This window comes from Salvia hispanica, chromosome 5, assembly GCF_023119035.1.
Source record: "Salvia hispanica cultivar TCC Black 2014 chromosome 5, UniMelb_Shisp_WGS_1.0, whole genome shotgun sequence".
In the NCBI taxonomy this organism is placed as follows: Eukaryota; Viridiplantae; Streptophyta; class Magnoliopsida; order Lamiales; family Lamiaceae; genus Salvia; species Salvia hispanica.
The window spans coordinates 34,155,181-34,168,071 of record NC_062969.1 but is presented as its reverse complement, the minus strand read 5'-3'; the positions used below and the strand labels follow the sequence as shown (position 1 = coordinate 34,168,071).

Sequence of the window (12,891 nt, the reverse complement as noted above, 5' to 3'; positions counted from 1 at the left end):
CACTAATGCTTGGGATCGGATCGCGCACACCTTGCCGGATAAGGGGAATGGCAGCTGGATTCTTCTCACCACTAGGCCTCGGGAGGTCGCTCATAAAATTTTCGAAAAATCTAGTTTACTTCATGAGATGCAGCTGCTCGGGCTGGAGCACAATTAGTAGTTGCTCTGTTATCTTACCATCGGTGATATGATGAAAAATGATAATGATGATGTTACATTGCATTGCCCTCCTCATTTGAAGGAAATTGGAAGATCGATCGTCGAGAAATGGAAAGGTCTTCCTCTGTCACTAGTTGTGGTTGGTGGTCTTCTCATTAGGAGACAGAAAAGATTGATTTCTAGAAAAGGATTGAAGAAAATACTGCTGATGCTGCAATGGGGGAGGGTTCCTACATGGAGATCTTGGTTCTCAGCTACATTTACTTGCCCGCTAGACTTCAAGGTTGTTTCCTTTACCTGGGTGCATTCTCGGAAGATTGTGAGATATGTGCCTCTAAACTCATCAAATTTTGGGTTGCTGAAGGCTTCTTCCTAAAACCTTCACTTCCAACACAAACCATGGACTACTATTGTGGATTCTGACTTTTGAACTTAGTAGTAAGTAATATATATCAAATGTCAATCAGTTCAACAACTTGTATTGAAATGTCAACAACGCAAATACAATTCTTATAATTTAAAAAAAGAACAACTATTTTCTCTTAATTTTTTTATTTGAAACAAGTTCAGGTATCATGTCAACAACTTTCATATCAAATGTCAACAACTTATATAAAAATGTCAACAACTTGTATATAGTGTCAACAACTCAAAAACAATTCTTGTAATTTAAAAATAACAACTATTTTATCTTAATATTTTTTATTTGACACAAGTTCTGACATCATGATCATACAACACATGTCAATAGCTTGCATATCAAATGTCAACAACTTATAGTAAAATGTCAACAGCTTGTCAACAATTTGTATGAAGTGTTAACAACTCAAAAATAATTCTAGTAATTAAAAAATAACAACTATTGTATCTTAATTTTTTTATTTGACACAAGTTCTGACATCGTGGTCATACAATACATGTCAATGCATATCAAATGTCAACAACTTATAGCAAAATGTCAACAGCTTGCCAACAACTTTTATAGTGTGAACAACTCAAAAAACAAATCTTATAATTAAAAATGAACAAGTATTTTTTTTCTTTTTTTTTCCTTTTTACCACAAGTTCTGGTATGATGATCATACAATACACATCAATAGAGAGCAAAATCAAATATCAACAACTAATAAGAAAATGTCAAAAACTTGTAGTATATGTCAAAAACTAAAAAACAACTCTAATTATTAAAAAAGAACAATTATGTCTTCTCTTTGCCACAACTTCTGGCATTATGATCGTTCACTTTTTGACATTTTCCACAATGTCTATGAGGTTTATTTGCCTTTTCAATTGCTTTCTCTATGTATGTAGATATATGTAGTTGACATTATATGTATGCGGTTGACATGGATTGTAGTTGACATTATATGTATGTAGTAGACATGGATTATATATATATAATTGACATGGATTGTACACTAGCTGACATTAATGCGTATAGTTAACATGAATTATATAGGTGATTTCAACATCTTCAATGACGGTCTCTGCAAATGGTTTGTCATTTATTTGTCATAAAAAAAACTTGATTCCCCAATCCAGCTCACATCCAACACAATTGATAATCCAAACCCTAAAACTTCCAATTCCATAAACGAATCAATAATTGATTTTCTTTCGTCTCGCTCTTCGATGGCGCATTTCTAGAGCTGGATCAGTTGGTTCACGTATTCTTTGTTTTTCTGCATTTCTTTCATCGCTTCTAATTTCAGCTTCTCCAGTTCCAGGCTCGTGTACAACAGCTTCTGCCCCAATTCATCCATTTCTTCATGCTGCCATTAATTCAAACATCATTAATTTACACTGGACAATTGATTGATTAATTAAACTGAATGAATCATCATACATTTACTTTTTTTGTGAGATAAAAATTAAGAGATTACATACCTCTGCGTAACTTCAAAGAGAAGCCATCTCTCTCATACTCCAGAATTTTGAATTTGTATGTATCGAATGAAATGTTGCACAAGAACACAACCTTTACGAGTTTTGTTGAGAGACAAAGAATTTAATGATTATATAGAATGGAAGGAGCAATAAAAGACAAGAAATCAGCAAGAAACTTTACTGAATAAAAACAACCTATTCAATTCACATTCAATAGCGAGAATATCGAATGTCAACAACTCGTATTAAAATGTCAACAACTAAAAAATAACACTTAAAATTCACATATCAATACCGAGAATATCGAATGTCAACAACTCGTATTAAAATGTCAACAACTCACAAATAACACTTATTATTCACATATCAATACCGTGAATATCGAATGTCAACAACTCGTATTAAAATGTCAACAACTAACAAATAACACTTATAATTCACATATCAATACCGAGAATATTAAATGTCAACAACTAAAAAATAACACTTACTATAATTCACATTTGAATACCGAGAATATCAAATGTCAACAACTCGAATTAAAATGTCAACAACTAAAAAATAAGACTTATAATTCACATATAATTCACATATCAATACCCAGAATATCAAATGTCAACAACTCGTATTAACATGTCAACAACTAAAAAATAACACTTATAATTCACATTTGGATACCGAGAATATCAATTGTCAACGCATCCTCAAAATCAGCCTGCCACATCAAATCCCCAATCACAATCTCTGTGTTGGAAAATATTTTCAATTCAATCAAGTTCATCACAACAAAATGATTAAAATTGGGGAGAAACGCACACACACAAACACACACTAGCATTTCAATTCAGTGATACAAAATTTCATCAAATTGAACCTCAAAAACTTAAATACTACTAATAACTACCAAAGTTAAAGGAGTATGAAGGAATTAGCATTCTTCATGAATTCAAATAATTCCAAATCAATCCAACCTAATCATGAAGAAGAATGCACAACCAAATTTGCTAGATTGCATCACTGCATTTTACTGTAACCGATAATATAAACAATTGGAGGTGAATCAGCAAAACCTAATCAAATTAGGGGAAAAGAGAAAACAACTAACCACCGAATACGGCAGCACAATCAATTTAGCAACGACATCAGCGCCGCTGACGTGGTGTCTCTTCCGGCGAGGATGAAGCAGATCACGACGTCGATGATGAATTCCTCGTCGGATTGACCAAATCTGAGAGAGCTAGAGAGTAAATCCTCCAATTCAAGCGTCGATTGCCGCCACAGCTCCGATTCCTTCTCTCTCATGATTTTCTTCGCGAATTCACGAACCTCATCGATTTTCCCCCTTAGCTTCTTCTCCTTCCCCAAACCTTCCTCATCGATTTGAGAGGGTACGCCGACAAGAAACAGCGATGGCGTTGTGAAACACCAGAAAAGAAAAGAAACAAGAGAGAGATACGCGAGGGGTTGACTTCGGCGAGCAGCAATGGCACTGTGGTGCCAGGAACGAGAGAGAGGCGCATCGGCTGGAGAGAGATGAGAGATGGAGAGAGAGATCGAGAAGCAGAGAGTAAGAGATGGGAGTTGCTGTTCAAGTTTAATTACTATGAAATTACCATTTTACCCTTTCATAATAAATTAATCTAAAAATATTTTTTGTGTGGCAAAATCTAGACCACTCATTTAATAAAAATGAGTGGCTGATATTGCATCTCATTTCTCAATTACCCTAAAAAATCTCAATTGATCATGGACCTATATATATATATATATATATGGGGTGCATTATAATGATAACCCCAATTTGTGTGATAACCCTATAACTAAATCTCCACCACACATTTTTAAAATATGTGGTCTAGATTTAATCTTACAAAACTATCATTTTATCAAATAAAACTATCATTTTCGGATATATTAAGGGCAAAATTGTCATTTCATTTTAAAATTTGGTGGGAAAGAAGAAAACTTGACTCAAACGCTCCATTCAATTTCTCTCACACTCAAACCCTGCATTCAATTTCTCTCACACTAAAACCCTTTGAATCTCGTTACAAACCCTACGAATCGAAGGAAAAATCATCAAAATTCTGGAATATGTCGAAGGAAAACGCTCGAGCATCATCGATGAAAGGTTGGATGAAGTTTATTACTTATTTCACTTTTGATTTTGCTCGATTTATCATTTTGCTGGAGATTTTCTCGATTTTTTTTAGATTCTGTAGTTTTTTAGTGTAGATATTTCTTATATTTATACAATATCGTTCATGCATGACAATATTGAGAACAATCTATATATTTAGATTTACATTTTGCTGTGTGTGCTGCTGCTGTGTGTTTTTCTGTGTTTGTGTATGTGTTTTGCTTTGTTTTATGTGTGTTTTGTTGTGTGTGTGTGTTTGTGTGTGTGTGTGTTTGGATGATCTGTTTAAATGTAGAAATTATGCTTTTGCTTGATAAAATGATACTTTGGGTGCATAAAATGATAGTTTCTGAATAGTGTTTTGTTCTACTTAAGTGACAAGTTATGCCCTCTCTGCTTTTTTGAACTCATTGAAATTTAGAAAATGATAGTTTCAGAAGATTAAATGATAATTGCCCATGATAAAATGATAGATTCAGATTATAAAATGATAGTTTCATGGGATAAAATGATACTTTATGTTTGTGTGTGTGTGTCCTGATGCTACTGCTGCTGTGTTTGTGTGTGTTGTTGTGTGTGTCTTTATGTTTTTGTGTGTGTGTGTGTTGCTATGTGTTTGGATGATCTGTTTAAATGTAGAAATTGTGCTTTTGCTTGATAAAACCTCAATGTTGGAGATTGTTGATGTCCTTGAAGCAGCACCGGATAAACTCAGGAATCTCAATAGCTTTAAGATAATCTATGATACAACGAGAAATGCAATGGGATTGAGAGAGGAAGGTGTGCAACATGTTATAGAAAGTCAGAATACAATGACACAAGCTATAAACAATGATGAAACTGATGATCCTGAATGGATTGATATCATGATTGAGCTAACTAAAGCTGCTGAGAGGACATATATACTGAAAAATAGGAATGAGTTCCCTACCTTCACTCTGATACCTGAATGTGACGACAGTCCTAATGAGAATCAAGAATTTAATCGGGAAAAGGATATGGAGAAGGAAAAAGATGATGAGGTGCAAAATGAGCAAGAGAAACAGAATGAAAGTGAAAAGGAAATGGCTGATAAAGCAGCTCGAAAAGAAAAGGAAAAAGTTTCAGAGAAAGAAGTTCAGAATGAAGAATATGAGGTAACTTTTAAAAATGATAGTTTAAGTACATAAAATGATTGTTTATATGGTTAAAATGATATAGGTTTAATGATGTTTTTTGTTGGTTCTGTTTTATTTGAAAACTGATACTTTTGCATCATAAAATGATAGTTTAAGCGGATAAAATGATACTTTTGTTTCATAATGATAGTTTTAGCTGATAAAATGATACTTTTGGCTGATAAAATGATAGTCATAGCTGATAAAATGATACTTTTCAGACGTGTCATAGCTGATAAAATGATAGTCATAGGTGATAAAATGATACTTCTGAATTATATAATGACAAAATGATACTTGCAGCAGATAAAATGATACTTCTTACTAATAAAATGATACTTTTGGCTGATAAAATGATAGTCATAGCTGATAAATATAATTCATTTTTATGTTATATTCTGAAGGTATTGCATGATTTTTGGCTGATAGTTTTAGATTTTTGGCTGATAATATGATAGTTACTATGGGTAAAATAATATCTCTTCTGTCAATAACAATTTATATTTTTTTTAAATGAAAGCTTGACAGAGTTGATAACATAATATCCACTGTCATGGAGGATATAAATGGTGAATCAGGAGATGATGAAGTTTTAAAACAGAGAGAAGAAAATTTGAATAAGGACAAAGGGAAGAAGATGGTTTCTCAAGAACCTCCAGTCGAAAAGGAGAAAGTGGTCAGAACAACAAAGAAAATTGTTGAAGCAATGTGCTCTCCCTACAATGTCAGAGCAGTAAATCTGAAAGGAAAGCTGAATAAAGAAGAGAGAGATATAATGTACTGGTTGATGACACATGAAGAAAGTGAATAGTAAGTTTTGAATTACATAATTATATTCTTATTCAGTTCTTTTAACTAACATTAAATATGAATTTGAAATCAGTTATGAGGTAGTTTATGAGAACGACAAGATCACAATGTTCAAGATTGACTTCCACAGCCTTGCTCCACGTACATACGTCAGGATCAACATCATAGATGCATGGGTTGTGTTCCTCAACTACAATGAAAAATTCAAATCAAAGGCATCACCGAGTCGTCTTTTCATCAACACCGCACCTACGGTACAGTAAACGAGTAAATAAATAATAGTATTACATTAAAAGTTAAATATATTTACAAAAATGTAAACATGACAGATTTACAACATTACTGCAAGGAGATCTGGTTGGACTGAAGCAGAGAGTCGAGAAAGATTTTGCTCAAACTTGAATGAATTTGTGTCAAAGATTGAAAATTTCAAATGGGAAAATTATGACCTGGTAAGTCATAATTAGATATACATTACAGAACAGGGGTGCGTTATAATGATAACCCATATTTATGTGATAAGCTAATAACCCTATCATTTTATGGGTCAAAAGTATCATTTTTACTAAAAATTATATTTATACACGATAAAATGATACTTTTAATCCATAAAATGATATTCTGTTCTATAAAATGATACTTTTCGTCCATAAAATGAGGGTTATTAGGTTATCACCATAAATATGGGTTATGATATGATCACATCCCTTACAGAACAACATACCTATATTTTTGAAAATGACATTTGTATATAATGTTTTGAAAATTAGATATTCTTTCCGATCTGGGCGTACGAACATTATTATATCATCTGCTTCAATCTCAAAATGCAAATGATGGATGTGATTGACAATTCTCTGGTTAGTGAAGAGTTAATTGAGAAGAAATATGAAGATACACCAAGTACTCTGGTATGTTTAGTTAAATGCATTCAATATTTATTAGTTAAAATGCATTGAATATAATTCAGTACGGAACATAATATCATTTTTAATCAACCTCATGTATGTTTTGTGTTATTTGAATAGAAAAATTTCTTCCGAATTTATCTTGGAAATGGAGTCAATCCATCAATGGGGAGAACTGTCAAACTGTCAAAAACCAGATACATGAATATGCCATGGCAGAACGATACAAATAAAGTTGACTGTGGAATTTATGTGATGCGCCATTTGGAGACTTACATGGGTGGTCCTGTTCGTAACTGGAATTCGGGTTTAACGAAGAAGGGAACAGAGTCTTTCATAAAACTCCGTGCCAGATATACTGAAGCATTGCTTATTGGAGATACTAACAAGAAGGCTTTTGACACATTTACAATGATCCAGAAGAAGTTTGAGAATGACAGCAAAAAAGGAGAAATTGATGTTGAAAAGATGATAAGAGAATTTAAACCCCCTGAATACTAGCTTGTTTGACTTGAGAATAACGTTTTGTAATAGTGGTTTCGAATATAATCACCCAAGATTATCATTTTGTCATTATATAATTCAGAAGTATCATTTTATCTGCTGCGAGTATCATTTTATAATTTTATCAGTCAGAAGTATCATTTTATCAGATTATATATCATTTTGTCAGGTTAAAATATCATTTTATCCGTTGATAGTATCATTTTATCAGCTTATACATCATTTTATAAGGTTATTGTCATTTTATTTGCTGCGAGTATCATTTTTTCAGGTTAAAGTATCATTTTATCAGTTTATAAACAAAAGAATCATGTTATCAGCCAAAATGTCATTTTATAAGCCCAAAGTATCATTTTATTAAACAAAAATGTCATTTTATACACCAAAAATACCTAAAGAATATAAATGGCTTCAATTTGTCTTCTCATTGACTCTACCACAATTTCTTGAATCATGACGACCCAGCTCATGACATTTACCACACCGTCGTAGAGGCTTATTTGCTTTCCTTATTGCACTCTCCCTCCTTGCTACTCTGCCACTAGCTGATCCTTTGGTACTAACAACGTCTGGAGGATGTACATCAATTACATCAGGTACTGCCATTCCATAAAAATCCTCAACCATCTTCTTCTTTTCAATGACTGAAGGTGCTGCACAATTTCCAAATATATGCTCTTCCAAATCATCAAGACCAGCACTTAACAAAGACAAATGATCCATACTTCCCTCAGACTTTTGGACTAATCGATAAAAGTTGGAGAACAACTTTTTCTTAACTTCCTACTTTTCATCCAAATATGCAAGATAAAGATAACATTATTACAATAAATACTATCATTTCTCTGACTGAAAAATAGAATTTTTACAAATAAGGTTAAAAATGGAGCACACGTTCAAATGGTTGTTGTTCCTCAGATGGTAGACCATGGGCTGCCTTTAGTAAAGAGCTCTTCAACCACCTTCGACCAAAATATTTCTCAGGAATGAGATTAGCAGACTTATTCTTCAACAAACAAAATATATGACAACATAACAAACCAATTCTGGAAAACTTCTTGCAACTACAGTCGAATGTGTCTTGCTTACAATCATACTTAACATCCCATGTTCTACCATATTGGTCCTTGACCTGATGCATCTTGATGTTATCCTCAACAGTAGTTATAGAAACAATCTCACATACCATACTTATTTCCTGTTGTACATGTTTGAAAATAGAATCAGTGTAGATTGTAGATGCATGCTTCTCAATAGGCAATTGGGTTGACAAATCAGGAATAGTTGAGTAATCCAAGTAGTTCAATCGTGAATTGGCATTCCTTTGATCTCCCACAGCATAATTAAAGAAATTGATGAACTGTACAAGATTTGCACGTGGCTTTGTGTAGTTTTTAAAAAAGCTATTCTCCGATTCAGACATCGATGTAGTCCTAAGAAGCGACCCCATGGGAAAATCTCGAAAATAAGCAGGAACCCAGAATTCTCTATCTTCAAACATTGATCCAAACCAGTGCACGTCTTCTAATCCATACCGTTCCATTATATCATTCCATATTATATCAAACTCATCAGGCTCTAACAAATCAGACCAAACACATGCATTCAACTCTTTTTTGAAATCTTCATTACCAAGTAAAGATTTGGGCAACTTATCTGACACCTTAACCATGATATGCCACATACACCATCGGTGCCTTGTTTGTAAAAGTACTTGTTGAACAGCAAGTTTGATCCCCCAATCTTGATCAGTGATAATCAATTTGGGTGCTACCCCCATGCATCGAACAAAACAGCCAAACAACCAAGAATAGGATTCTCTACCTTCACTTGATAACAAGCCAGCTCCAAATGTAACTGGTCTAGAATGGTTATCTTTTCCAGTGAATGGAGCAAAAATCATGCAATACCTTCAGAATATAACATAAAAATGAATTATATTTATCAGCTATGAGTATCATTTTATCAGCCAAAAGTATCATTTTATCAGCAATGAGTATCATTTTATCAGCCAAAAGTATCATTTTATCAGCAATGAGTATCATTTTATCATTTTATCATGCAAAAGTATCATTTTATTAGTAAGAAGTATCATTTTATCTACTGCAAGTATCATTTTATCAGCTATGAGTATCATTTTATCAGCCAAAAGTATCATTTTATTAGTAAGAAGTATCATTTTATCAGCAATGAGTATCATTTTATCAGCCAAAAGTATCATTTTATCAGCAATGAGTATCATTTTATCAGCTATTGACAGAAGGGATACTATTTTATGATGCAAAAGTATCATTTTATCATTTTATTATGCAAAAGCACAATTTCTATCATTTTATCATGCAAAAGTATCATTTTATTAGTAAGAACTATCATTTTATCTACTGCAAGTATCATTTTATCAGCAATGAGTATCATATTATCAGATATGAGTATCATTTTATCAGATATGAGTATCATTTTATCAGCAAAAAGTATCATTTTATGTCTATTAGCAACAAAAGTAATATACCTGTTAGTGTTGTATGTTGAATCAAATGAAATTACATCTCCAAACATATGATAATTTCGTCTTGAAATAGCATCAGCCCAAAAGAGTCTAGTTAACTTTCCATGAGATCCTATCTCAATTTCATAATAGAAGGCATCAGATGATTCCTTTTGAGAACGCATATAATCAAAAATCATTTGAGCATCTGAACCATCAATATTGGACATAATATCACGATAACCATTTCTAATATCAATAATATCACATCCAACATTTTCAGGTCCACCCATTATCTCCTTCAAAAGTTTGAATGTGAGAGTGGGACCAATATTACACCTGCCACAATCCTCCATAAACCTCCGATGAATAGGATCCAGATTGCGATTGGCCATCATAAAATGCCTATGCTCATCCGCAACCATTAAGTGATTATGATACTCAACAAACTGATAAACCTCATATCCTCTGCTCTTGCCATCTGAATAATATCTCAAATTGAGCTTAGCAAGACATTCACACCTAAATGACCGACACCTACGCTTCTTAAAAGACACTTCAGTTGATTGGGATGCATGACCAGGTATAAAATTCTTAGAGCCTTGTCTGTTGCAAGCCAAATACTGCCACTTAGTAATACCTTGAACTGATTTGTTACCCATTTTACGAATGCCAAAACCAACTGAACGAGCATAATGTTCATAGAAACCAACTGCTTCTACTAATGTATTGAATTTCATACCAATCATTGGCTTCAAAGCATCATCACAAACAGGAATGTACATACCTACAAATCAGTAAAAGTATCATTTTATCATAGTATCATTTTATCATATCATGTTATGCAGTGAACCTAACATTTATAAGCCAAAAAGTATCATTTTAACACATAACGCAAAATTGAAAACATCTTCCCGATCACAATTATGGAAACAAAATCTGGAGACTACGGAATAATGAACAAATCGAAGAAAATCTGGAGATGTTGAAATAAAATAGGCGAGAAATATGGAAGATGAAGATGAGAGAATCGATCTGTTAATTGTGAAGATGAAGATGAAGGTGAGAGAATTGAGTTCAAACATAATGAAACCGTGAATCGCGCGTTTGGAGTAAAATTCAGAAATTAAATGAAGAAATTACATTTTTACCCCTCTGCGCCTTTTTTATGAAGTAAATCTAAGTTTGAATCTCAACCACAAGATTATCAAATATGTGTGGTCCAGATTTGGTTATAGAGTTATTATGTGATTTGGGGGTTATGATATGATCACATCTCTATATATAGGGGAGTGATCAATTGCTAACTAATTAGCAATCCCAAACTAAGACTAAATCTTAGTCATTAGATTAGAAGATCTAGTGGTTGAAATAATGCCACATGGATTATATTTTTAATTAAGAAAATTAATAAATAAAATTAGAGGATATTAATGTCAATTCTCTCTCATTAAAATCATCTTAAAACTTTAAATTTATGTAACTCTCTCGATTTAAATTATTTTTTCGCAAAAAATATATCAAATTAAAGATAATTTTATAAGAATTCCAACGAGATCTCAATTGCATATGTTCCGACGACGTTCGGATGATGAAATTTGATATTTTTTATTTTAGTTTTCGTAAATGTTGATAACCAGATTTTTATCAACAAATACATCAAAAAATCTCAATAAAACCATGTAAAAATCTCAATAAATATGTGTTGATATTTTCTTGTACTAGTGTTGATATTCTTATGTCATATTGTTGATATTTGTAATACACTATGTTGATATAAAAAAACATTCACGAAAATTATCATATGATAACATAATGACGATATTACCCTTTTGTTGATATTTTGTCTACTATTTATTGAGATTCGTAAGATTTAATCTCATCCACTCATTTTAAAATCTAAGGATGTAGATTTGGTCTTGATTTTGGATTAAGTGCTATAAGCATTAGAATATGACCCTATATATATATATATATATATATATATATATATATATATATATATATAAATATGTATATATATATAGGTTTGTGTTAAAATGACAACCCCTCTTAAAGTGACACTGTGACACCAATTATACAACAATATTATAAACGCTACACATCAATATTCAATACGCTAGACAACAATCTATAGATTGATCTTGTCTAGCGTGTTGGATATTGCTGTCCAAGAAAAATTGTTGTACAGTGTACAACATATTGCTGGCCATCTTTTTAAACCTTTTTTTTGCCACATGGCAGCTTATTATTCGTCACATGTACAAATGATTGACTAGGAATGGTGGTATGGTGTTATTTTAAGAGGTGGTGACACCCTAACATGTCCCTATATATATATGTCTATTTTAAACATTTCGTAGATGTTAAGTTTTGCATACTTAGTTATTTTAGTTTTCAAATTTACGTAAAAATAGTGTAATGTTGAATTAGTTTTCGAAAAATTAACTGAGTCGTACGTTACATGGGGCGGATACTTGTGTGAATAGAGTAGGAGATAGAACTAGGGCCTGTCAAATTGGGTACCTACGGATACCCGATCCGAAATTTTCGGGTACTCGATCCCGAAATTCCCAAAATTCAATACCCGATACCCGACCCGAATTTGATTTTGGGTACCCGAATACCCGACTCGGGTATCCAGTCCCGAAAAATCGGGTATCCAGTCCCAATTGTGATTTTGAATTTTTTTTTTTGAAAATTAACTACAAACTTTTAGAATTTATTTAATATTATTTAATCCAAATTTAATCAATGTTGAAGTACTAATATTCAAGTAAAAATAACTACAAACTTTTAAAAATACAAAATTCTTATAGTAGCTCGAATTTAAGAGAAAAT

General features: G+C 32.5%; 1 protein-coding gene across 1 annotated transcript; it reads right to left on the bottom strand.

Moving 5' to 3' along the window:
* Positions 1–8,427: 8,427 nt before the first annotated feature.
* On the bottom strand, positions 8,428–10,873 carry LOC125186385 (protein FAR1-RELATED SEQUENCE 5-like). Its single transcript, XM_048082740.1, has 2 exons — positions 10,075–10,873; positions 8,428–9,475 (listed from the first exon to the last, which is right to left on the bottom strand). Exons 1-2 carry the CDS (start codon positions 10,833–10,835, stop codon positions 8,443–8,445), a joined length of 1,794 nt encoding a protein of 597 aa, XP_047938697.1. The 5' UTR covers positions 10,836–10,873; the 3' UTR covers positions 8,428–8,442.
* Between the last annotated feature and the right edge of the window lie 2,018 nt (positions 10,874–12,891).

Excerpts from the sequence above, each read along its gene's own strand:
- LOC125186385 (XM_048082740.1), bottom strand. The coding sequence starts at position 10,835 with ATGTACATTCCTGTTTGTGATGATGCTTTGAAGCCAATGATTGGTATG. Across the intron at positions 9,476-10,074 it reads TCAACATACAACACTAACAG|GTATTGCATGATTTTTGCTC; the intron begins GTATATTACTTT and ends TATATTCTGAAG.